The 27,206-nt window shown below is 46.8% G+C and overlaps 1 protein-coding gene across 1 annotated transcript; it reads left to right on the forward strand.

Moving 5' to 3' along the window:
- Window positions 1-654: 654 nt before the first annotated feature.
- POU2AF1 (POU class 2 homeobox associating factor 1) lies at window positions 655-23,016 on the forward strand. Its single transcript, XM_057750934.1, has 5 exons — window positions 655-791; window positions 18,413-18,543; window positions 19,055-19,097; window positions 19,181-19,446; window positions 22,117-23,016. The coding sequence occupies exons 1-5, from the start codon at window positions 776-778 to the stop codon at window positions 22,429-22,431; spliced, it is 771 nt and encodes a 256-aa protein (XP_057606917.1). The 5' UTR covers window positions 655-775; the 3' UTR covers window positions 22,432-23,016.
- Window positions 23,017-27,206: the final 4,190 nt, after the last annotated feature.

Consider the following 27,206-nt stretch of genomic DNA (forward strand, 5'->3'; position numbering starts at 1 on the left):
GTGAGCTGGCCTCTTTCTCCGGCGGCACGTGGACCGTCAGAACCAGTGCTCCCCCTGTTTAGGCATGATTAGGTCTGGCCACTTTGGGGGTGGCTGGGCGGCAAGGGGAGGAGCCGACGTGGTTCAAAATGGAATACGCAGAAAAGCAATGTTAACAGAATGAAGAGGTTGTTCAGTGAGGCTTGAAGAGTCTACAGGTGTTTCCTCCTGTGTCAAGAACCGGTGTCCCCTGGGAATCGCGTTTCCCGTCGAGCGGGGCCCAGGGTGGACTGAGGGCCGCCGACACCCGGGGGTTGGAGAGGCCTGCATGGGCGCCGCAGGGGACCCAGAGCTTTCCAGGGGGTCTTAGGGCCCATCGTGGTGCGGAGGGGGACGCGACTGCACCGACGCACTCACGGAGTTCACCCTCACGCACACCTGCCCACGCCCCGGGCCCCCGGCCCAGCCTGCGGCCGTGCCCGGTGCCCACGGCCTCCCGGGCCGGGCCGCCGTGCAGACCCAGGGGCCGGCCGCCAGCGCCACGGGGTGGGCCGCCGGGGGCCGTGCGCGCGCAGGGGGGTGGCGGGCGCCCCGCTGCAGGAGAGGCGCAGGGCGCCCCGGGGTGGGAGGATGTGATGACGCTGTGCCCCCGCAGCGGGAACTCGGGCCTTTAAAAGCCGAGGAAACAGCCTCCGAGCAGGCGGTGGCTCCACTGGAGGCAAGCACACCCGGGTCTCACATTAAAGAAGCCAAACTGTCTGCTTCAAAGAGAAAAGGCAACATCCTGTCGCAGGCCATGCTCTGGCAAAAACGTAAGTGGTTGGGCCGTGGCTGTCGGGGCCGTGTCAGCGAGGGAGGGCCGGGGCTTCGCCAGGCAGCCCGCAGCCCGGGAGGTGCTGGGGGTGGCGGGCAGCGGGGGTCCCCGTCCCCAGGCAGGGGAGCGCGAGGGGCGAGGTGGGCGAGATGGAGCCCGGTGGAGAAACCAGCCTGTCAGAGGTGATGCTGATTTTCCAGGCTGGAGGGGAACGAACTAGTGTTCCAAGGTGGGACAGCTCATCCTGTCTCCGCTGCCTGCATGAATCACTGTGGTGAAGAAAGGGCAGCTGATGATTCACAAAACACAGTTTGGAGGGGAAAGCGTGGAGCTCTTTACCTGAGTGGCTTTGCTTTTATAAACAGCTACCCTTTAGCCTGTGGTTCAGTTCCGTGGGCCTGTTTCTCTCTGAGCTACTGAGCTTTCTGCCAGAGGCACTGATGTGTCTCTGTGACTGCGCCCGGATAGTGTGGAAACTTGGCTTGTCAAGCCTGTCCTCAACCGCTTTGCTGTCTTACTGCCTGTCATTCTTTTGCCCCTCCTGTGGCAAGGCTTGTGTTTCCCCGCGCAAGGGGGCGCGGGTTTACCTCTAACATTGATGTTTATCCCTGGAGTTGGATGGAACATCTGTGAACTTTATTTTCCATATGTGGGACTGAACAGAGACTCCTGTTATTAATAATTGAAATCACACAGAGGTTATCGGCAACATTCCTTTCTCAGAAAAACAAAGTCAACTCAATGGCTTCATGAAACTTGAACCTTCCTGAGGCTCAGTGCTGTACTTCCTCAAGAAAGAAGTAGTACCAAAAACTTGCTGTCTTTTTAGAGGTGCTTAGGTCTTTAAAATGCCTTTTAATGAATTTGGGTACACCCTACCTCAAGCAAACTTAATATAAGAGAAACTAGATTCACAGAAGAAGATTCATTAGGGAGTGTTTATATATTTTGCAAAAGATATTCTATTGGAGCCCTTAAAGTTCTGAAAATATACCCTTCATTGATTAAGAAGTAACTTACAGTCACTTTATCAGCAGTTCATTGTTTCCTCTATTTCTTGTGTAAATTCTTTGCGCTTGAGCTTGTTAATGTGTAATGTGAAGGAACGATTACAACATTTCTCAGATTGTGAAGTCTCATCATTGTTCGATGTTGGCAAGATGCAATTTTTTTTTTCTTGAATGAAAAGAAGTGAATTCTAATTTGCATTTGAGAGCTGTGGAATCCTTCCAAGATAACTAGGGATATTCTAGTATGGGTGGTGGCCACCACTCCCAGAAGGAGGGTAGAATGAGACCCTCCTCTGCGGGGGCAAAGGCAGCCGGCCCCGTGGGAGTGCGTTGATGGTGGTAGGCGGGCATTACTGCTCCCACTGGGAGCTTCCGAGCGCCCACATGCCCCGACCCGACACTTAGAGCTCCATCTGTGGATCTTATGTGAGTCCCTGGAGGGACTTCTTCCTTGGTTCCTACCTACTCAGAGCAAGTCATTTCTTTTTTTTAGTTCTCAGGCTTCTCACATGTAAAATGGGGTAAAAATGATACCCATTCCAGAGAGCTACCCTTAGTGAGCGGAGATGCCACTGAGATGATGCTGATTGCTCTGGCTCTGCCTCAGTGCCTGAGACATGGGTTGCTTCTCTGTATCCATGAGCTGCGGTATTTCCCCCTCTTGGTCACACACTGCATTTTTCCTTTTCCAACTCTTCCTGAGAAAAAAGATTAACGTTGTTTTTAAAGGGGATGCTAGAGGCACGTTTCCTGTTCACTCCCTGGAGGTCAGTCTAGTGCAGCAAAACTCCATCTCCAGGGAGACCACATTGTAAGTTTGTTAGTGGAAAAAACTGAGCTGAACGATTCTATATGTTCAGATGCACGTAATCACAATCCTTCTAAATTGCTCTTCGGCACCTTAAAGGAAATTAGGAAAGGCCCTGGCCACCGGACCCATCCCCTTACCCTAAGTGAGGCCCTTGTAGGGCACTGAGGGCACCTGGGTGACTAAACCCTGTGGGAAAACCAGTAAAAACAGGGCAGCATTGTCAGCCCACTTAGAATCACCTGATGGAAGGTCAGAATTTGAAATCAGACACCAAGAGTGCTGAAAAGGCACTTTCTTTTTTCAGAAAACACCCTCGAGGCATGAGCTGAAATGACTGTACTATGGGGTTCTGGAAAGGGTTAAGAAAACATTCACTTTGTAGATGTTGCCTCCTCCCTACCTGGCCCATGACCCCTGTTTGTGGACTAAGTGTGAACATGGGCTTTGGTTCAGATCAGCTCAGAACTGTGGGCACACAGAGGCAGAAATCTTCAAGTCACAACCATGAATCTGAGATTTCCTTGACTGGCCAGTTGGGCAAAGCAGTCATGCTCCCTGCAGATCCACCCACTGCCACCCTGTACCCCAGGTTCTTCACTTGGTCCAGCAGGTCCTGCGTGGATGTGAAGAACTGACATCCCCCCCAACAAGAAGCCCTTGTTAAGGCCAGCTAGTAACGGTGCCGCAGAAATACCAGGTGTGATGGAGTGAGACAGGTCTGGGTTTGAAAGTTGGCTCTGCATCTTAATTATTTAACCTTTTCGCATTCTCACAAATCTGGAGAATGGGGGTTCTAATGTCTGCCTTACAAGTTTTTTGTCAGAACTAAAGTAGAGAACAGGGAAAGTGTCATTAAGTCTCCTGAGAATTAATGACAGTGGTAAGAGAGCACCTTCCCTCCTGGGACACCTCCTGTGGGCCCATCTTGAGTAATTAGGGTTATGCCAAATCTTTTCCAATCATTTTCCACACTGTGATTAGCATAGTTAAAAAGGCACATCAAAATATTCTTGAATGATAGGACCTTACATACAGTTTTTCAACGGTCTAAATCAGAGGTCTGCCAACTATGGCCTGAGTGCCAAATCAGTCCCACCACCTGTTTTCGTAAATAAAAGTTGATTGGGACACGGCCACGTCTATTCATTTACATATAGTCTAGGGCTGCTTCTGCTATAACGGAAGAGTTGACTAGGTGCTGCCGAGACCATATGGCCTGCAAAAAATATTACTATCTGGCCTTTACAGACAAGGTTTGCGACCTCTGATTTAAGATGATTTCATTTCCCTAAGTTACTGGGTACCATGGACTTGCGCAGTGCCAACACCAATGGGAGATAAAGCTTGCAGTCGGTTGATTACATGATTTATACAATGCTGAAATTTGATTCGGTTGACTTCTTCCTTAAAAGCAATGGAACGGTGTATCATAAACTCAACACCACTTGTTAGAAAATGAGTGAATTGAACAACTGCTTTTTATTGATGTTATTTATGTGAGAGAAGGAGCTACATGATAACAAAAGGCCTGCTTCACTGATTTTCCTTGAATTGACTGCTTGTCTTGATGTCCCATAGACTTGGCCTTGGTGTTTCTTTGCTGTAGTGCTCAAGGAGGCATCTTAAGAACAGGAAACACTTATTATCAAATTATTATGGCATGATGTTTACTTTCAGACAACATGAACAGAGCAGAGTTTCACCAAATAGATAAGTTAAGGTCTCAAAATTCTCATTAACATAGAACTCTATAATTACTCCAAGCTTCCACTAAATAGCCAACTTTTTAAGGGCAGTTAAAAGTGCAGTTAAAGATAGGAAAAACCTGTAGGATACATATAATTTTTGGAACTCTATCTCCTGCATAAATTCAGGTGAACTTATAACAAGAAGTAATTTAGGTCTGTGAACTGCTTCTAATATTTCTATTCTATGTTACAGCCTTTGCTTGCTTAATAAGTCTAATAAACACCTTTACTTCTTACCAAGTTTATCTATTGGTTCAGTGGTTCTTGTTGATGAGGACAATTAGGATCCAAAAGATATTCATGAATTTACATGCACAGGAGGAGGTAAAAGAAGTGACACACATCTACTAAGCACACAGATTAATCAGTAAAAGAGCTGATGATTTTCACGGTGGACACTTTACCTCTTCTCCCTATATTAACTAAATGAAAAAGCCAACCTTGTCCTCCTCTATAGCCCCCAAATTCTTGAGTCAGAGGTTTTGGAAGCGCTCTTCTGACTCAAAGCTGCAAATTTGTTCTATTATGAGGAACGAAAAAGTATCAAGATTGTCCACAGTTATTAGCTAAATATCTGGACATTTAATTCAATTAGAAGTCCTGTAAATTTTTGCTTTTAAACTTTCTCATTATAAAGATATTAGGTTTTTTTTTCTTTTGACTTCTTTCTAAAGTAGTTTGTTTCTCACTAAATGAAAATGTCCACCAATTTCTCACTTTGAGCCAAACAAACCAAAATTGGCTAATTGATTATGATCTTGTTCAATTTTCAGCTTTGTTAAATACTTAGCAACATTGTGGTTTTCTCATCTTTGTAGAAAAACTGCTTGATGAGAGTGGGCCTGCCTGGGATGAAGAGGCCTCCTTTGAAACCCTCTTGCCCTGGTTGTGTGATTCTATGACAAAGCGTTACTCTTGCAGACAGGAGACATGGATTCTACTTTCCAGTCTCTGGGTGATTAGGTGTGGGGCCTTAGGCAAGCCACCTAAACACTCTGGGTCTCAAGTGCTCCAGCTGTAATATGGGACTTCTCTTTTCCTGGCTGAGGACAAGGAGACTGAACTTGACTGAAATCCTTTTCCAGTTCGAGTTGCTGAGTCTTCATGAGTGCTTATAAAAAATAAATGCGTATTTTCAAATGCGTCCCAGGTGATTCTAATGTGCAGTCAAGCTGAGAGCTGCTACTACTACTAGAGGCTGAAACTGATGACATACTATTGGACATTGCACTACTATGAGCAGAACATGTTCAGTCCTTTTCATAGGGATAAATACCAGCTATAGGGTCAGCACCTTACCTGGTACCATGCAGTATACCAGATGTTCTGTTGGATCAGTTTGGATTGCATTTGGTTGCTGAAAAGACCAGATAACACATGCATTTAAATAAATAAGACAGTGGTATACTTTCCCTCATATAAAAGAAGTCCATAGCAGTCTGCAGGGCTGGATGGAGGCTCTAAGTGCTGACAATGTCTCAGGTTACTTTTGTCTTTCTGGTCTGCTATCCTTGGCATGTGGCCTTTGTCCTCAAGTTTGCTTCATAGTTTTGCCATAGCTCTAACCATCACATTCCTGTGTTTCAGACAATGAAGAAGAAGAAAAGGGAAAGGCAAAAAGATCATGCTTCTCTATCATGGCCTCTCCCCACCAACACACAACTTTTGCTGACATCTAATGGCCAGTCCTATCTGTAAGGGAGAATAGTGTAATTGTTTACCTGGGCTCATTGCCAACCCTCCAAAACATAGGGGTTGATAGTAAGGAAGAAGAGGACAGATGTTGGGTGTGGCAACCACCAGTCTTTGCCACACTTTGAATGTAATTTCTCATTTAATCCTCATAAAAACTCCATGAGGTATGTTCTGTTTTAAGCTCTGTTTCATAGATGAGAAAACTGAAGCTTAAAGATGAGGTTAGTAACTCACCGTGAGTGTTGTCTTGCTAAGCTGTCCTGTCTCTCTACCATGGTACCCGTCTCACTCACAGGGCTTAGGAGGATGCTCTTGGTAGAAGCACAGGCCATCCATGTTAGATAAAGGACCAGTGACAAAATGAAGTACACCAGCTGGTAGATGTCTGTTCATACTTTGGAAACTCATTTTTGGTGCATGTGTTTTAGTTTATTTATTGAAGGAAATGAAGTCTTTGCTTTCCTGCTATATCTCCTTCACTGGGCTCTTTGCAGATACTTTAGCTGCAATGGAGGATTCCAAGGGGAGGGAAGGACCTAGAATCACTCCAAAATAACATAGCCCATCTGTTTTCTGGGGAGCCCTGTGTGGCAGCCTGTGCTGGGAGCCAAGGGTTTTGGCTTCTGGGCACTTCATTCCGAACTGTCTAGATTTTGGAAGACTCAGGCTCTCCCTTCACGCGTGTGTGTGTGTGTGTGTGTGTGTGTGTGTGTGTGTGTAAGTGAGGTGTGGATAGCAAGGTAGAGGGGATTATTTTGAATTAGAGAGTGACAGCTATGTTCTTTCTTTCACTTTAATGGTTTAAAGCTCAGCCTCCGGGGCAGGCAGATCTGAGTCTGAATCCTAGATTTGTGCCTCACTGGTCGTATGATGCCGGCAAGTCCCTTGGCCTCGCTCTGCTGCCTGCCATTTCCTTATATGTACAATGGGAATGCAGTTCTTCGCAGGGTTGTGGTAAGTGTTTAGCACTGTGCTTGGCATTAAGTCAACACTCAATAGCTATTAGTTACTATTATTGTTTTCCTGTTCTCTCTCACTCTACCTCTGAAGACAAAGTCTATGCAGCTAAGCCTGGATTACAATTTGTATGGCCTCTGAGTTCTGCCTTTCTTGTGACATAGCCGGCTGCGTATTTCCAGTCTTGTAACTCATGGTGGGGTTAGTGATCAGGGCTAATGCTGATGTTTACGCTGGCCATTCTGTGACCAAACTTGAAACTTGGGCCACAACTTCCTACCAACCTCAAAAGGTGGGATGGTGGAAGGCTTGTACTGACTGGAAAACTTGTGTTTGTTTTTTAAATTCACAAGATTGGACTTGAGGTGCTATAATCTAGCTTGAAGTATGCAAGAAATAGCACAAATGATACCGAAAACTGAAACAGCAATGTGCTGCCTCCTTTTCTTAGTAATGGTTTCATTAGTATCACTTTCTGGGAAGAGCAGGTAGCCAAAGAATTATAAACCAGAGTCACACTCAGACCAGGTGTTGGGACCAAAAAGGATTTGACCACACTTAAGAAAAGATGAATTACTTTTTAATTCGCTAGAAAGAATCATAAGTTTCATTGGAAGAGGAGTACAAAGATTGCTATAACTTTCTAGGACTGAGAAGTGCTGGAAAGACAGAAAAGACAGGAAAAGGGGAGGCAAGAGAGTTCAAGATGGAAGCAAGTTTTAATGCTGGATGTAAGCGACACCAATTCTGGAAAGAAAAGTACAGGAGGAAAATCAACCACCCATTTATCATCCCATGCAAGCATGCCTCCACCCGACAGTGGGGTTATTGCCAGCTGGGGAAGTCAACCAATGAAGTCAATTCCTTCGGCAGGAGGGAGAGGAAATGGAATCAGGACAGTGTCGTGGACCACAGATGTGGCTTTGGAAGTGATCCTCAAGAATAAATGGGAATCAGACGTCTTGCTTAGATTCTGGCGAAGGAAGAGGCATCTTAGGATGTAAAATATTAGCACTGGGAAGAAAATCCAAGACTATCTAGGCTGGTGTCTAAAACATTTTTGTCACAAACCCCTTTATTCAAACCAAATCTACTGCAGAACTCTGATACAAAAGTAAAAATAGAGCAGTTTCGGGAGGATCTCGGAGCTCTGATTGCTCATTCACCCCCAGACTCCCCTGCTTCCTTCCCTTTCTTGGCAAAATATTCTTTTTATAGGCACCTTTACTCTATTCCAGAGTTTTTGATTACAGCCTGGCAATCCTGACGTGGACCAGTCCTCTACCCCTTAGCAAGAACTCTGAGAGCTGGTCATAGGTACTTGGTTTAAGTAATTCCAGGGTAAGGACCTCACTCCTAGAGAAAAGTGAATCACCGTGAAGCATGTTGCGCTGGTTTCCGTCTACGTAGGTATCTTGTGAATGAGGAAGGGGGTACATTCTTCAAAGATTGACCTAGTGACATCTTTCCCAGGCTTACTGTTCTAACTTCTTCAGTGTCCTTCACAAGGGATTTCCCCCACATCATAAGGCCATCGGTTAGTAAACCAGAGACTTAACAAAAAAGCTCATTTTGACTGGAAGTTACATCTCACATCATGAATAAATTATTAGGGCTACCTTCACTCATGTAGGCTGCACCCAGGCCACCATGAACCTTGAGTCTTGGGCAGTTGGGTCTGACCCCAAATATATAGCAGATGTTGGGTCTGAAGAGTCCTCCCTCCAAGCAAGTGGTCCCTACCTGAGGGTCTCAGGAAAATTTTATAAAAATCTTTGGTCTTGAAAATCCTTAACTGGATATTGCTTAAATCAAGGAACAACTGAATGTCCTCTCCTCCAGCACCTAATCATGGGTTTTTCCTATTCTAAATCATACTGGCAATTGTAGCTTTAGGCTTTGTGTCTTAGTCTAAAGAGGGAAGATGTATCTTTCTCCTCTGCTCCATCTCCTCTTTCTGGTGCGGCCTTGCTATAGAATTTGGGTGGGATCCCTGGGTTGGTTCACCCCCTGATGTGGTCTAGTGCTCTCAGTGTAGGTCCTTTCTTCCCCTATTTTGATCCCTGTTGCTCTAGATAAAGCTGAGGCAGTGCCCAGTTTGTCAGTCAGAAGTCTGTCTTACTCTATAGGTGATAAAACTCCTCTCTCTGATCACTAAAGAGCCCTCCCTCATACACTGCTGTGTTTCCATCCCGTATGTGATATGTGCTCCTAGGTTTCTAGTCCTTTGAAGATGTATCCATGACTATGGCCTCAGTCATGGCTGCATCCCTGTCCTTTTGGAGACACATACAGGTTCCTTGAGGGGCTACATCTTATTGTGTCTGTCACTCGAAAGTCTCCAGGGTACTCCTTCGAGGAGTTGTCCTTTAAAAACTCAAACCTGCCACAAACCTAATCCTCTGGTGGCTTTGGAAGAAAAAAGTCTTCTGCCCAGCTCATGGTATCTTTACAAGAGGTCAATGCCAGGGTTTTCACGTCTCCTCTCCAGGCTTCCTCTGTGTGCATGAAAGGCCTTTGACCAGTCTCTCTGCAGCATCATTGGGCTCCCTGTCTCCTAAACAGGGCCATCCTGCTGCTGGGGACACGGGCCGAAGTGCCCAAGGGATGACTTCCAGGAATACAATAAAGGCAGGTTGAGACAGGCTTTATTGCAAGCAGAAGGCCATGGGTATATTGAGGATAGAGACATTCAGTATCAGGATGCAGCAGTCTGAGGGCAAGTTGGGGTCTTCTCTGATGAGTGATAGGCCATAGGCTTTCAGCTGAGAACAAGGGAGAAACAGCCATCTCTTGAAAACCTATTACTTACAAGGTGTTTGGTTAATTTCATATAATCCTCATGATAATCCCATGAGATGGAGATCATTATTCTCACTTAGCAAATGGAGAAACTGAGGCACACACAAGTTAAATTATTTGCCAAGGGTCACACAGCGATAAGCTATGTAGCAGGCTTTCCAAACTAGACCTGCTTCAGTTCCAAACAACACCATACCATTTTTTAATGCCAAGGATTTTAGGGTTGCATTAGGTGCTTCTTCCCTTCCTAATTGAAATAAGGCCACCATTAAAAAGACGTGGTCTCTGACTTCACCGAGAGTGATTGTAGCCTGACTCAAAAGCTCCTGCAAATATGAATCTCAGAAAGTTAGATCTGAGACTCAGTCTAGAACTTCTGAAGCCAGCTGCTTCCCATCTTGGAATCTGAGTTCCTAGGACTGGTCTTCCCCTGATGAGCTAATCAGCCAAGATAGGAAAAGTGAAACATCTTTGGGGTTTATCCAGGGTTCCCAGGCTGAGGAAGGGGCCTGAACATCTGTGGCTACTTGTTACGTCTTGGGCAAGGCTTCCATTCACGGTGTGGGCTGAGCCTGACCCCAGCCTGCTTCCCTGCACTGCAGACGGAACAATCATGCCTCCTGCACTCTCCTCTTTATACAGCCGCGGGAGGCTGGGGCCCCGGCTGGCTGCTCATTCAAGCCCGACTGAATCAAGTAGAGGTGAAACCAGCCAAACAAGCCAGAATGCTTCAACTATAAGGCAGATGCAGCTCCATCACAGTTTGTAATTCTAGGTTTGCTTGTGCTATTGTTTGATTAAGTCTATATTTCCTACTAGACTGGACAGTAAGCTCCATGAGGGCCAGGGACATGGTTTACCCTGCTCTGTTCAAAGAATACTCTGCCAGGGGTCTCCTATGCTTGTCCCCACCCACCCTGGGACATGGTATCTGAGACGGGAGCTCTTTCTGCTCTGGTGACCCCAGTTTCTGTAAAAGGCGAGCAGATGCAGCTGGTTTCTCAGGTGGACCTATCCGCTGTCATTTCAGTCGAAAATACCAAAAATAAACCTTTGCGGGGAATTGTGTGGGTCTCAGTTCTCGCCACTCCTCATGTGAGCAGACTGCTGGTAAGCTTCTCATGGACTTCTCTCTCCCTCCTCTCCTCGGCTGGGAGACGCCCTTTCTTGCTGGAATTGGATCAGGAAGGTGTGAGCTCAGACTCCCAGCCTGGAGGGAGGAGGGTTAGAACCGAGCAGGGAACCATTCGATGGCCAACCTCCAGTGTCACCCAGAGAAATAAATGGGATTTGCCAGGGCAGGGAGGAGGCAGGATGTGAGGCAGAAGTGGATGGCGCTTGGGATCAGAAGTCCTGAGTTTTGTTGACCCCGCCATTTACAAGCACCGTGCCCGGGCAAGTCACTTAACATGTGCGTCACCTTCCTCATCAGTGAAAAGGAGGGTGAGAGGAAGACCTCCCCTGCCTCTTTCAGAAGTTGTGGTGAGGCCTCACGTGAAATCATTTGTGTCAAATTCTCTGTGAGCCACAGAACATCATGCAAAGGTGAGCGTGGTGATGTCTGAGCTCCTGGGAGCTAAGGCGGTGACCAGGTAACACGCAGACCTTTGGCAGCCGTGCACTCAACATACCTGAGTCTCCACAAAGAAGAGGCCTCACGCTGACCCTGTCTCTGGGAGTAGAGAGCGGAATCCGAGAGCCTTCCACGCTCTGTTTGTTCTGCGGGAGGGTTGGAGGGGAGGCGGTTGTGTGGCGTGAGGGGTGCTGAGCCCTCTGGGGGAGGGACACCTCAGCAGCAGTGCCTGTGAGGAATGAGCTGAAGGCTCTGGTACCAGAGACCTGTGGCTGACTCCACCCGAGGTCACGGGGTGGGACATGCACGCCTCGCAGGTAGCTCTGAGGCTGCAGAGTGGGACACGCAGGCAGGAGCTTGGTGGCTAAAGGGGCTCTCTGCTTAAGCCTGGCATCATTTGGGAGGAGTGTAACCACCCTGGGTGTCCCGTCCACGCCGGCTGTGGCGTCCTTTAAATAGGGATTCCTCGGCCTCTGGAACCCTTTGGTCTGGGGCTCTGCAGTCCCCCTAAATGTACCCTGACCCCTCCCTATTGAGGGGTTCCCTTTAGGTCCTTTCAGCCTGGCCAGGTCTGGGGAAGTCCTCAGCGACTGTGGCCCTCCTTTAGCTTTCCCAGCGACCTGCCTGTGGTTGATCAGTGAGCTCTGTGGGGGCTGATGGGGATATGCCTCTTAGAATGGGGACACAAGGAGGGGAATGGCGACTGGTCCCCCCATTCTGCGACCAGACCGGAGAACATGGGCTCAGCCGCCATCTTTGAGATCTCCTGAAGCAGACATCCTCGTCTCCCCATGAAGACGTCAAGACTTACTCCTGACTGGCTGTCCTACAGCCTTCACGCGACATCAAGTCCTCATTCAGTTGAGGTTCCACTTTCCCATATCTTCTGTACACCTTTAAAGCCACCTTTTTTGTCCATCTATCTGTTTCTCCTCTTCCCTGTTATACAGATTGCTAGAATATGTGAGTGACACTTTATTTCCTGGTTTCAGGGTCCTTCTCAGTTCAAACATTAATGAATAGAAAAACCTAAATTTACATGCATATGGGATCTCTTTGTTGGCCTCCATTAAAAAAAATAAAAGAAGTAAACTATGGTCTACTGTAAATTGGGTGGGAAAGCCTTTCTGTAGCGTGTCAGGTCCAATCTTTGGCCAAAGCCCAGGATCTTTCTTCCTGTTTGGAAAAAAATCAGCCATTGTCCGTGAACGCAAAGAACAAATGTAAAAACTTTGACTCAGACCTTCACCAAGAACGCTTGCAGTAGTGTTTCAATTAAGGGTATGAATAATCCTTCAGCTGAACTAAGTTAAACTTTCCCGGGAGTACTCATCTATCTTAGGTCAAGGGCACAAACAAGCTTCTTTACATTGACGTGAACAGTGTCAGTGACTTATACGACTTTGTTTTCACTTAGAAGCTAGGACAAGTTTGTTAGCCCTAGGCTTGAATTCCTGTTGTTCAGTTATTTGTTTTTGGTTTTGCTATAAGTAACAAGAAAATTATTGTATTTCTCCTTAGTGGGTCTTTTTTTTAGTTTTTAAAATACTTCTGACGGTTCAGCAGCAAATGTGAATCATATGTACTGTGGTTATTGGAAGTGATCAGTAATGTGTTAAAAGTCCTTCTTGGCTAGGAAAGCTTTGTCTTTCAAAATGGCCTCAAGTGGCTGCAGCCTCAAGTTTCAACGAGTCCGTTGTAAATGGGAAGCGCTTTCAACAAGCTGGATCGTCAAACTGAGTGAGATGGTTTTCTCTTCCTGATTCCCTGATGATAGAAGGGTAGGCTTACCCTGGATCCTAGCTTAGATTCTAGCCCTTAGAGCAGCAATCCTGACTCACTGCCTGGCCTTGGAGGCTCATGGGAAATCTGTAACAGGACAATGGCTGGGAGAAGAGTATTCTTTCAAGAATATCTTGGAGGCTGTTCTAGGTACCACCTGCCTGAAGAGGGCTCTCTTAAAGCTGCCCGGAGGAGATGCCTGGGTGTTGGCTCCTCTAGGACCTATCTCCTTAGCCGTAGTTTTCTCACTGTGGTGTGAACGTGGTTTGCATGGGGTCATTAAATAAACAAGTGTGGGAAATTTTGCATATTTCCTTGGTCATGTTTATTATACCTCATCAAGGGACCGAGGGCCATGTTTATTTAAATCGGTAGAATCCTATGTTCCTGAAGCTCGGTGCAAAGCGAGCGCAGGGCCCACATACAGCCAGAGTGCTGTCTCAGGTGACCCTTTGGCTTGAATCTGTCATGGTCTGTGCTCGCCAGTGGAACAGCAGCTGCAGGACTCTTATTTTTGTGATGCGGAGCATGTCCGGGTGTGCGGCAGGGGGAACTGAAATAACCTCTGCTGACTTTTTATACCTTCAGATTTTTCGTTGCTCATTTTGGAAAAGGGAAGCCCTCACTGGGGCCAAGTTCATAGGTTTTTCTGTAAATGAGTTTTGTTTTTTTTTCCCAAACAACATCGGTGACTGACTCGCAGTGGTGGAAAGCTAATATGGCTGAACGTCTCAGACTAAAAAGGGAGATTCCCAATGAGGCTCAAGAGGCTTCTTTAGGTGGGAAGATTCTTCTCAGTGCCTGACACTTGGATGCCCGCAGGGGACCCAAAAGGCCTTAAAGCTACAGGATAAATGGTGAGAAAACGTCAGGCTTTGAGAGCATGCTGCCTGGAGCTGCAGTTCCATCGGTGCTATCTCTGGTCAGCTCTACTTTGGGAAATTAGACTTTCATCTCTCTCTGCTTGTGTATTACTATTTTCATCTCCTGTTTTATTTTCCTTGGCTTTTCTTTTATTTAGTATTATTATTTGAAGAAATTATTTTAATAATCTCAAATTTTTCTTTTAAATATTTTAGTTTAGTTGTTTTATCCAGAGATCCAGAAGACCCATGACAAAGCAATCATGACTGCAGACAAACTTCTTTTCCTCTTCCAAATTTGTCTTTGTGGGCTCATGTCTCATGCTAGCGGCAGTAGGGAGCCCCGTGTTTACTGAGGAATTAGCTTCACAAAGGTTGGTGTGAAAGGCTCCAACTGCAAGTTTTCACCTTGCAAATACGATTGGCTGTTGAGGTCCTGCAGGAATTGTCTTGAGGCTTCCGATTCCGATATTTCACGGGCACTTTGCAAAGACACTATCAGAAGCGCCCTCACTCTTGCCTACTCAGCTGGCAGCAGTCACAGGATTCCTTGGCAGCTGGTTGGGGACTCCTGGTGGGCAGTCAGGAGGTCCTTGGGAGCTGTGGGAGTTTCATGACTGCAATAGGAAGAGGTGGGGACTTCAAAACTGCTCTCCATATGGTGGTTGTTCCAGGGCGCACCTGTTGACACTGTGGGTTCCAAGGAAGTCCAGACATGAGAGGGGGACGACCTCTGCTCACAGCACCTCCCAAGCCCTCTTTGTTCATTGATTCAAAAACAACAGGAGGCAGGAAGCTCTCACTTGCCAAGAAGTCGGAAGTGCCCAGCTGGCCCCTTTGCAGCCAAGTGGTCCATGTGTCCACTTCCCGGGAGGGTGTGTGATCGGAAGTCCTCTGGGCCCTTCCCCAGAAGTGTACATGCAAATCAGAGGGGCATGAGCCGTATACCTGTCTTTGATCTGGTCTGAGACGTGTGCATGTGTGATTGAGCCTTTCTTGTCTCCTAGCTGAATTGAGTGTGACCACAGTGCTCAGACCCCCAAATAACCCTGTCCCTTGAGTTTCTCCCAAGTGCTCAAGGCCTCAGGCTGTACTTTATGTCTAAGAATAGCTGGAAACAAGTGTATGGATTGAGTGATATGGGTGTGAACAGAGCTGATGTAGCTGTGGGTGACCCTGAGAATGAGTGAACAGGGTGTGGGAGGGCAGGGGCCGTTGTTCTCTGCCATGTCAGGCCATACCTGGGGTCTGTCACCCCTGGGCATCACCCATCATAAGGGGAAGTGGCAAATGAACTTGTGCAGGAGTGATGCAGCCAGAAGAAAGGTCAGAGGGATTCAAAACACATCATTAAGACATAGCTGAAGGGGCTTCCCTGGTGGAGCAGTGGTTAAGAATCTGCCTGCCAGTGCAGAGGACACGGGTTCAAGCCCTGGTCTGGGAAGATCCCACATGCCGCGGAGCAGCTAAGCCCATGTGCCACAACTACTGAGCCTGCACTCTAGAGCCCGTGAGCCACAACTACTGAGGCCATGTGCTGCAACTACACAAGCCCGTGTGCCTACAGCTGGTGCTCCACAACAAGAGAAGCCACTGCAATAAGAAGCCCTTGCACCGCAACGAAGAGTAGCCCCCACTCTCCGCAGCTACAGAAAGCCCGTGTGCAGTAACAAAGACCCAATGCAGCCAATAAAAATAAATAAATAAATAGATAGGTAAAATAATTAAAAAAAAGACATAGCTGAAGGAATAGAATGTTTGTTCAGAATCTACAGGGAGCTGGGCTCTGTCTTCGGATGCTGGGAAGGGATACTACTAATACTAATGACGAGATTAGCTCACATTTATCCAGCGCTTCCTCAGTGTAAGCTCTGTTCTAAGCGTTTACATGTGATTCTCAAATTACCTTACTGGGTACCTACCATTATGCTCCTCATTCTGTAGGTGAGAAGCTGTAAATGCATTGTGAATTGTGTTTCATTAGAAGGTAATGCAAGGAAAGATGGTGCTTGTCCAGTAGAAGGAAGAGCTTCCTCTCCAGGGGAAGGTAGACATGGGTGGAGGAAGGGGAAGGAAAATAACGTGTGTTGGACGTCGACCACACGCTGGACATGGCTTTGGGAGCTTCCCACGTGTTATTTCAGCTGCTCATCACAAGAACTGTGTGAGACAGGAACTATTATCCCCATTTTACAGATGAGGAAATTGAGACTCAGGGATGTAAAATAAATCAATTGAGATCTTTCCACCAGAAACTGATAGCCCAGGTATCTTCAGCTCTTAAGTCCATCGTCACTGCTGCTTAAACAAAGATGATGGTGCACAGGTGGTCCCAGTGCAGGTACCAGGCTGGCTCTCTCTTCTATATACGCCTCTCTCTTCTATATACGCCTGCTTCCGCCTGCATTTCACAAATTGTAACTGTTTTATTGCTTGCTCGTCCCACTAGACTGCAAGATGCTTGTGGGCAGCAGCCACGTCTATCTTGCTCGGTGCTGTATTCCTAGTGCCCATCGATATTTGAAACAATGAATGAATACCAGTAGAGATCCCTTGTTGTGACAGGGGAAGTTAGAGCATATTTAATCTCCTCTTGGGATGTTAAAGGGAGATCAGGGATGAATTAGCAGTGTTTCTAATCCCAGAAGAGCTTCAGAATCACCTTTTTATAAAGATAGGTTTGTAAGCCCACCTCTGACCTCAGGAATCAGACACTCCCAGGGCCTGGGGATCTGTATTTTGCATCACTCCCTGGTCACCTCTGCTCCTTGGCTGGGTTAGAAAACCCCCATGAATGCATCTGAATCTGGGGTTTTCTCACTCTCATGTGTTGCTGGGGCTCTTGGACACCCCTTCTCTTTTCCCCTGGCTTCCAGGCCAGGCCATGTGTGTGCCTGGAGCATGGATGGAGGTCTGGTGCTGGTCAGGCTTGGGGTCTTATCTGCTGGGTATTTACTGAGCAAAGTTCAGTTAGAGCAGCACTGCAGATCCGGGTTTAATAGATACCCAGGCTTCCGGGCTTTTGATTCAGAGCCCAGGTCCCTGGGTCCTTATCAGAGGATGATAATGGACTCCCATGTGAGTCGTAAGGCTCAGGGCTACTCGCCTTTCTTGGCTGACCCAGGCCTGCCCTCCAAGGGCCCGAGGCCTCCGACTGTGGGCCATCTGGGAGGGCAGACTGTCACTGCCTGGTCACGGCTGCTTTGGACTTGCTTTCCCAGCCAGGGAGAGCCCTGTGTTCCAGCTCATGGCGCTTTGGATTCCTGGCATTGATGACAAAAGGGCAGCAAGGCTGGATACCCTCTGGCCCGGGGCACGTGGGTTGCCATTGGGTGTTTGTCCTGGGAGCCACAGAGAACCTGGGAAGCATTCACTGCAGCCCATCCTAAAGTTCCAGGAGAGGTGAGGGGAAGGTGAACGGCAGCACGTTTTGAATAGTCATCCAACCAATTAATCAACAGATAACCTACTGAGCTTGTTGTGGACATGCTACTTGGGATGATATAGAGAAATGATAAGAAAATAAGATCTATAAGATATATTTCACCTTGAGAAGTTTATAATCTAGCTAGGGGGCCTCAGAAATTTACCCCCAAGAGGATTACTAATTATTACATAGCAGACCACAAGTTTATTGAATGCTTACTCTGTACCTGATTTTATACTAAGCGTGTATTATGCTTCCTGTTTACTATGTCAGTGACTCCTTAGGATACTCCTTTGATAAGAAACTGCAGGTTAAGAGGCACAGAGAGGTTTAGTAACTCACCCAGGATCACACAGCTGGAAAGGGGCAGGGGCAGGTTTTGAGGCATCCGACTCAGAGTCCCTGTTCTTATGCCGTCCTCTGCCATCCCCGATGATGAAGACTAACCTGTCCGGAAGTGTTGAAGACGTTGTAGGGTGAAGCAAATTCCGTGGGCTGCAGTGGTCAGCTGGGAGTCAGCTAGGAGGGTGGCAGTACTAGTCTTGGGTCAGGAAGAATCAAGAGGTTGAGAAAAGTGAGAGGGAATCCTGATCAAGGGAAACTGCAAGTAGAGATGAGGAGGGGAGACGTTCAAGGGAGGGGCAGAGGAGTCTAGACAGAGCTTCTGGCTGGAGGCAGGCCTTACGTAGAGGTTAGTGTACAAAGAGATTGGGGAAATGGGCTGAGAACACACTGTGGAGCTTGGGCCTTAATCCTCTGGGTGGAGGGGAGCCGTAGGTGGTTTGGGGCAGGAGGAGTGATGATACTGGAGGAATATCCTAGGGAGTCTCGTGTGGTCCTGCACGTTCAGGCACAGCTCAGGTGAGCAGGCAGACCCTGGAGGAGAGCGGGCACGTTGGGGTGGGGGCTGTCTGCGAAGGGAGACGAGTACCTGTGATGCTCTCTTCACAGCCACAGCTCCAGAGCAGGCACCGGCGCCACCCCGGCCGTACCAGGGCGTGCGTGTGAAGGAGCCGGTGAAGGAGCTGCTGCGGAGGAAACGTGGCCATACCAGCAGCGGGGCGCCGGTGGCACCGACTGCGGTGAGGGGCCGCTGTGGCCAGAGTGTGTGTGTGTGTGTGTGTGTGTGTGTGTGTGTGTGTGTGTGTGTGTGGTGTGTGTGTGTGTAGGGGCCTGGGGGTGGTGAGGCGGGGGTGTATGTCTCACTCCATGGGATACTCCTGGTGGGCTCGGAGGCCGCACGTTGCCGTGGTGTGGCTGCTGGAGGATTGGCCCAGGGTAGAAGTCTGGTCCCTTGAAGTGGGATGAGGGATGTGGGCGTGGTCCACTGAACAGCAAGTGTCTCACACATCCTGGTGTGAGCTGAGGGCTGCCCCGGGATGTCAGTGAAGCCTTCTTGCTAAATGGAAACACTGACCCCTCAAAAGTATAGGTGGTGATGGTTGAAACATGGGGCTTAGTTCTAACAAGGGAGGTTCTTGCCCCCATCCCCCAACCATACTCTCCTGCCCTGGGGCCCCGTGGGCAAGGCTTCTGCAGAGGGCCAGCTGGAGATGGCTGAACCCTGATCCTGGCCTTCCTTCTCCCCTCTAGGTGGTGCTGCCCCATCAGCCCCTGGCGACCTACACCACAGTCGGTAAGAGCTCCCCACAGTCCTGGCCTCCTCCAGCCCCTCATCTGTGTGACACCTGAAGCTCTGTACCTTCCTCCTTCCCACAGGTCCTTCCTGCCTCGACATGGAGGTCTCTGCTTCCACAGTGACGGAGGAGGGGGCCCTGTGTGCCGGCTGGCTCTCCCAGCCCGCCCCGGCTGCCCTCCAGCCCCTGGCCCCGTGGACGCCCTACACCGAGTATGTGTCCCATGAGGCTGTCAGCTGCCCCTACTCAGCTGACATGTATGTGCAGCCTGTGTGCCCCAGCTACACGGTTGTGGGGCCCTCCTCGGTGCTGACCTACGCCTCCCAGCCGCTCATCACCAACGTCACGGTACGTCACACAGCGGCCTTCTACACCCACCCAAGTGGAGGGCACCCGTTTAGAACCTGAGCTGATTCCTGACCCCTGACCTTCCTTGCTATTGACGCCCAGGATAATCAGGTCATCTAAGCTCACCCCATCCTCCAGGGAGGCCTATTTCCATTCCCAGTGATTCAGATATTCTCCATAAAAAAGGCTCATGGCCTTCTTTGTCGTACTTTGTGCTCTTTGGGGTTAACATGTCCTCCTCCCTCTCTGTCCCAAGTCTCCCCTGCTGCCCCACATGCAGCGAGTCTCGGTGATGAGTCTAAGTTTTTACTGAACAGGGCACAAGGTGAGATCTGTGTGGGGTATCTTGCCAGAGCGAGCCTCTCCTTCCTACTCAGATGATGTAGGGGCTGATTGTTCACCCAATAGTGGGATTTACTGGAAAATTTTTAGGCTGAGAAACAGGTGACATAATTTTTCAGAAAACTGTACTTTTGATGGAGTCAGGCCCACCTGCAGGTTAATTTTTTGAGTTCCGCCTCTAGTGTCAGATTGCCTGAGTTCAAATCTCTGCCCCTTCACTCCTGAGCTATGTGATCCTGAACTTGGTGACATAATGCTCTGGGTCTTAGTGTCCTCATCTGTAAAATGGGTTGATATCTGTAGAGGGCTTAGAACACTTCCTGGGCTCAGCACAGTTCCCAGCATACAAAAAGCACCTGGTAGTTGCTAGTTATTACAGTCGTCTCAAAGTTGGCCAACAGCACTAACCAAGAGCTATCTTCAGATGCCAGATAGGAAAGGAAGGGCTTGCTCCCCCAGGAGTGGAGGAAGGGAGAGAAACAGTTTTATGTGAATGGTGTGTGTTTGACCAAAGGAATGGGAATCTGCCAAGAGTGCAGAGGTGAAAAGACCTGTGGTTACAGCTATATCCAGCTCCAGTCCAAGGACAACTGTGGGAGGTAGAGCTGGGGCCTCACCAGTCGCTGCAGAGCCCGCCCTTGATGATGGAGCTTGCTTTGCTTCCCCAAATCGCCTCTATTCGCCTCAAGGTCCAGTGTCCTCCCGATGTGCCTGCCCCTCAAGCACACCCAGGCATGGGCTGCAGGAGCCCTCCCACTCCACGCCCACCCGGCTGCTGAGAAAACCAGCGGTGGGGCCGGATGCTGGTGGGTGGGAAGCAGTTAACTCAACACCTCTCCCAGGCAGCTCATTTCCATATCAGAGGCCCGGGGTGGGGGTGGGAGTGGTGGACACAGTGGTTCCCAACCATCTCAGGACCAAGAATTCCTTTCATTATTTATCCTTTCATCAGTCCCACCTTTTGCTTTGAAAGGTTCTGTATATCAAACAAACTATATTTATTAAGAAGCAATTTATTTATTTTGCCATTTTGTAAATTAACTCATCAAAGCTGGTTAGAGTTACCAATCACTCCAGATCAGCAGGAGATAAGACCTGTTATGATGGGTTGATGTAATTCTATCCCTGAGCCAAGAAACCTGCAGTTGCATTTGACCTGCGCAGGTGTATAACTCAAAAATGTAGGATTCCCGTTTGGATTTTTGAAATACTAGAAATAATAAGGCTTTGTTGGGAGGCTGGAAATCCTCTGAGACCCTTTCCAGTTCCGTTATTCTGTAGAAAAACACCCTAAAAGCCTTGCTACTCAAACTGTGGTCCCTGGACCAGCTCCGTTGGGGTCATCTTGGATCCAGTTAGCCGTGTAGAATCCAGGCCTGACCAGACCTCCTGTACCAGAATCTGCATTGCAACAAGGTCCCAGGAGATTGAAATAAGCTCTTCCCTGAATGACTCTAATAGTTTGCTTTCAAGACACAGTGGCAGCTGGAAGAGCTGTGACAGGGAAGGGAGTGTGGTAGGGGGAGGTTTTGTCCTCTCACACGCACACCTTTCCATGCAAAGACCTTCCTCCCTTACTTGCTTTCTTAACTGTGGAAGATAGTAAGAATCCAGGCCCTGGCCTTGCAGGCTTGAGCTGGGATTTGTAGGGTGGCTGCTGTGCAGGTGAAAGATGTTTTTTACAGAGGACCTGGGAGAATGGTCCTAACCTTTGGAGGTCCCTGGGTTGGCCACAGGGGGCCCAGCTAAAAGGCAGTGGAGGATGAGGTAGTGCGAGGCTAGTGCAGCTAAGTCCAAGAGCTCCTCAAAATGCCAAAGCTGCTGTGTGGAGCCTGGACAGTCTTTTGTGTCTGGGCACAGTAGTGGCCGCTTTGGGATACAATTGCTATGCTACGTGACAGGCTTGCTGTTTAGCATGCTGTATTTTCATTGATTTTAAGATGCACATCTCCCCACTCCCCACACATATTTTAATATCGCTGAAATCGGGATGCATTTTATATTTAGTGAAATCTGGAGAAGCATCTCTAATTCACTCGGCCCTATGATGTCAGTCCTTTGTGTAATCTATTTTACAGAGGAGAAAACAGAGGCTTCAGATGGGGAAGTAGCCTGAGCAAGGACATATAGCTAGGGAGTGACAGGGTATGGGATGAGGAAATTCGTCTGGTTTCTCCCTTGGGGGAGACTTTGAGCAGGGGGCGGCAGAGCCCTCTGGAGTGAGACTGCAGGAGAGGGCCAAGGTGAGGGAAACAGAGATCCCCGCGAGGACAGGGTGGGCAGTGGATACCCCAGTGCTGCTAACCAACCAGTGTCTCCCCCTTACAGACGAGGAGTGCTGCCACACCCGCAGTGGGGCCCCAGCTGGAGGCCCCAGAGCACCAGGCACCCCTCACCTATTTCCCGTGGCCTCAGCCCCTGTCCACGCTGCCCACCTCCACCCTGCAGTACCAGCCTCCAGCCCCAGCCCTGCCTGGGCCCCAGTTTGTCCAGCTCCCTATCTCTATCCCGGAGCCAGTCCTTCAGGACGTGGAAGACCCCAGGAGAGCCATCAGTTCCCTGACCATCGACAAGCTGCTTTTGGAGGAAGAGGATAGCGATACCTATGCGCTCAACCACACGCTTTCAGTGGAAGGCTTTTAGGGCTGGCGCCCCCACGAGCATCCTGTTCCCTGAAACTGGGATTTGAAAATGAGCCTGAGATTGAGCCTCAGATTCTTATCTGTTTGGAGTTGTCATTTCATAACTACAGTTTCTACCCAAAACTAGAATTGTAAACCAGACTTCCTTCCTTCCTCCCTCCTTCCACCCTCCTTCTCTTCCTCTCTTTCTTACTCTCCTTTACTTATTTCTTTTTCCATTTCTGTTCCCTTTGGGAGGGAATTATAGGGATTTTAAAGATAATATGTGATGCCAAGTGTTGCCTAATCTGTGGTCCAGGGTTTTCATTTCTGCCACGTTTCCTTCCTGGAGAAGGCCCCTGTCTCCAGTGCCCACTGCTTCATTGGAGCAGCAGCCCTGCTAAGCCATCTTCAGGCAGTGATGCCCTGTGCTCTGTCACTTTGAGATGGATGGCGTGCCCTGTGAGAAGACCAGCCCTGCCAGCATCTCCAAGGAAAGAACCAATGCCAGAGGCCTTGAGCTGTCAGGTTCCACAGTTGCTCCTTTGTTTGTTGTTCTCCGCTTTGGCTAGATTTACAGTTTAGGCAGCAGGATCTCAACGCCTGGGGCTGAGTGAGGTGGTGGGTGGAGGGTGGGGGGAAAAGGAACATCAGAGTGGGTAGGGGCTAGATCAGAAGGACAGAAGAAGGATGGGGACATGGAGTGTGTACATGGGGGGAGGGGTGTGGGGGGAGGGGAAAGCAGAAGGGCTAAGGAATGGTTTGCTTTAGATTACTTGGCTATTAAGAGGTGGAATAAATTTAAGAAAAATATGGCTTTAATAGGTGGTTTTGCTGCTCTCCTTGAGGATATTTGCAAGGAGAGCCGAGCTTTGGTAAACAGGATGATTAGATGAGTCTGACTGCAGTTTTCCATGTCCAGACCGTCTGCGGGGCGATGTATAGGCTAAGCGATACCCACTGAGGCCCAGTAGTGACTGAGTCCTGGCTGGGGTGGCCACATGTGCTTCTTTAGTGTCTTAAGCTGCCATGGGCTACCCTTATGTGGAGCCAGGACCTCCTTCCCAAGCATCATCCTTCCTGGGGGTTCTAGAGCCTCAGCCAGAAGGACCATTAGGTTTCATTTCAAATTTTATTTTTATTTTTTTGCTGGAGAAGCATCACATTTGCAGGGGCCTGAGTACAGTTGTCACCAGGGGTGCACAGCTCCTGGCAGTGGCTGTGTCCTTTGGGAACTAGCACATCTGTCTTCTAAGGACACCATTGTCACTATTAGGCAGATGCATTCGTTGGAGGACTCCATATAGAGGTAATGGGCTTTCTCGGAAATAACCCTTTCTTTGAGAGATATGTATGTATATTTTCCATTTTAAATAAAGACTTTGGAGAAAAATTGCCTTTTTTGGATTTTTCTGCTTTGGGTTTATTTTGACCCAAATTTCTAGTATCTGCCGAAAATCCCCAAATGTGTCTTAAATTGTTTTCATTCAGACTTAATTTTTAGATTTAAAAGCTTAAGATATCATTTTAGATAACAAATTTCCATCTTTGTTGGCAGTGATGTGAGTAGATAAGGGGGAAGGGGGTCTCAGGCCTGTTTGATCAAAAGCCCTGGTTTCCTATAAAAAAACGCAACACGATGTAAGATTTTTCCGCTTCCCGTTTGAGGATTTGAGGAGATGCAGAAGACATCTCCATAAGGGAGTTTAAGTTGGCAAAACTAGCAAAGAAATAAAGTACTTGACATATTTGCTCAGATTTACATGGTGGTTTTTTTCCTTCTTATCTCGAGCTCAGATATCTTGGTTGCAGCCATCCATCTAGATTTCCTCCTGGGTTTTTCTGTTAAGATGGAAACATTTTCAATAAAGATTTGCTCAGACTTTTCTGTGCTGAAATGTTTTATTTCGTATTAGATTAATCTCCTTGGCTTGCAGTCTCATGTCAGGCGGTGTCATTCTAGGAAGGAGGTTATGCTAGTCTTGTTGATTTTGCAATGTGACCGGCTGCCAGGGGAGATAAAACCAGCCCCACTACGTTTGTAGCCCAGTTCTCCCAAGCAGAACATGTGAGGCCAGGAGGCTTGGTCTCCAGGAGAGCAGGGATCTGAAGAGAGGAAGAAAATCTTTTTAACCCCATTACTCTTCCTGTTATTCATGGTGCGTACCTGCTCATGATGCTGGGTGTCCAGGGATAAGTCAACCACTGGCATTTCCAACAGCAGGTTCTTAGAGTCCACCAGTCAGAACCCAGGGTTGTGTACATGGCGCCGAGGCTATGCCCAAAGGATGCCATCTCTTGGGACCAGACATGAAATGGAAACTTAAGAAGCCAGCCAGCCTCCTCTAACACCAGTCCTTGGAATGAGTAACAGTTTGGAGGGGTCTCCTTTTCCTGCCGATTTTCTGAGTTGCTGAGAACCTCTGAGCTCATTGCCCTCATTGGTGATATTTACAGGGGTGATTTTTTTTAATGATCCACTTTACTATGCTGTGTGTCTTATTTCCAGTTTGGGTAGACAACAGTACATCCAATTATTTACCTCACTTTAGATTATCACCACCACTGTCTTTTTTGTTTATTCTCCATGTAGATCATCATCCAGAAAAAAGACATGGAAAGAAAGGGATGTGAGGTTTTTTTCTCTTGCTTTACTAAGGTACAACTGTAGGGGAAGATCTTTTAAAAATGCACTTTGCAGTCCTCACCCCCTTATGTGATAGAAGGGTGAACCACTTGCTGTATAATGGGAAGTGAGTGGCCAGCTTGATATAGATTGGTGCTTACAGGTGCTTTACAGGGTGTCCACGTTCAGCATGAAATAGGGGAGCAAGGAGAAGATAAGTATGTGATAAGATGAAGAAGCTGGACATGTACAAAATCATGAAATTGCACGACCAAGTGGCTAAAATTCTCCAAACATTATTTTGTACCCATCTGTAAGTGGAAGTTTGAAGATATGTCCTAAAGCTAAACATGAATTTCTTGAAATCGGAAATCATAGCTAACTTATTTCATATGAACTTACTTCATTTATGAGTCAAATATGAGGCACTCAATAATTACTCGTTGAATTGAATTAACTTGGGAGATTATTACATTCCATTTAGGAAATACTGATATGGAAGATTGCAATTGATTATAATGGAATCTCCCTTAGTAGACTTATAGATACGTGATGCTTCTCAGGTGTTTTTATTGAATGTTGGAAAGGAACTTTCATAAGTTGGTGTTCTTAATATATTTGTAAGTTTTTCCAAGTACAGCTGTGACTACTGGGAAGGGTTTAACATTTTTTTTAAATTTTGGTAAGAAACATTTAAGAGATTTATCCTCAACACAGTTTTAAGTGTACAGCACAGTATTGTCATCTGTAGCACAGTGTCGTACATCAGATGTCTAGAACTTATTCATCGTGCATAACTAAGATTTTATTCCCATTGATTAGCAGTGCCCCCTTTCCCTCTCCACTTAGCGCCTGACAACCACCATTCCATTCTTTGCATGTATGGCTTTTATTATTTTCGATATTTCATATAAGTAGAATCATGTGGTATTTATCCTTCTGTGCCTGGGTTATTTCACTTAGCATAATGTCTTCGATGGATAAAAAAATGCATATAAATACAATGGGATATTACTCAACCTTAAAAAAAAAATCCTGTATCTGCGACAACATCAATGAACCTTGAGAGAGGGGTTCATTCATTCACTGAATATTTTTATCACGTGCTAACTTTGGAATAGGCAGGCATCATGAATTATTACAGATTTCTGCTTGGAAAAATAAGTTTTCTAGCTTGGTGATCTCTTTTCAGTATGACTGTCCATTCTTATATATGTATATTTAGTAATTTTTAAATTGTATCCCAACTATTCTATAAATATAATATCCAATATAAAAGTCACAATAATAGAAATTTAAAAGATGAAGTAAGTATAAAATAAATAATATTTTAACTAATTATTTCATTTATTAGTGGTATAAAAGTACTTTTGAACTCTTTACTATAAATAATATTTAGAGGGAGAAATATTATTGAATATGTCTAATTGCTTTTAAAAATCTTTGTAGTATACCAGTTTGAAGATCTAAGTTCAATTGATTTCAGTACTCTGCTTGAGTAGATGTTATAGCTGAAAAAGATACCATACAAAGATATTTAAATCCAAATAAAAATAGTATACAATTGGCCGTGCTAAATAAATTACACAGCTCAGTTCAAAACTTCCATCAACTTTGCAAAGACTTTATTTTAAAATTTAGTTGATGTCAACTCTTCTTGCAAACTCATTGAAGGTGCTGACTTTTTATTTTTTAACACATTGAGTAAAAACCACTCAAACTCTTTATTTGGAAAATTTAAAATAAACTAAAAAATTCTGCTTCTACTTTTTGAAAAAGTGTAAAGATAAGAGTTGTTACAGGTGACGCAGACCTACATTGTTGTTAGTAATAATGTCACATAATGGTGGAATCATTCCTAAACATCCACTAGACTTTACTTTCTAAAGTTTTCCCTATTCACTTACTTTCTAAAAGCACTATTAAAATGTCATCTATACCTTAATGGGCTGGATTAAATGCAAATTGTTATTATTACTTAAAAAAAAGCATCTGCAGGTAGCATATTTTGGAGATGCTTTTTTGGTCAACTTATCAACCAAAAAAGATCAGAAAATCTAGTACTGTTGTATTTAAAAAATTAATAATAATTTATTTTTAAGTTTGACAGTTCTTTGGAGTTTTTTGCCATGAGATGATCAGTAATTCTCTTTTTGGTAGAAGAATCTCAT

The sequence above is a fragment of the Hippopotamus amphibius genome, chromosome 9, assembly GCF_030028045.1.
Source record: "Hippopotamus amphibius kiboko isolate mHipAmp2 chromosome 9, mHipAmp2.hap2, whole genome shotgun sequence".
In the NCBI taxonomy this organism is placed as follows: Eukaryota; Metazoa; Chordata; class Mammalia; order Artiodactyla; family Hippopotamidae; genus Hippopotamus; species Hippopotamus amphibius.

What these genes read in the sequence shown, in the direction of transcription:
- POU2AF1 (XM_057750934.1), top strand. An exon ending in CGCCGGTGGCACCGACTGCG is followed by an intron (nt 18,544 to 19,054) that starts GTGAGGGGCCGC and finishes TCTCCCCTCTAG; the next exon opens with GTGGTGCTGCCCCATCAGCC. An exon ending in CGCTCATCACCAACGTCACG is followed by an intron (nt 19,447 to 22,116) that starts GTACGTCACACA and finishes TCCCCCTTACAG; the next exon opens with ACGAGGAGTGCTGCCACACC.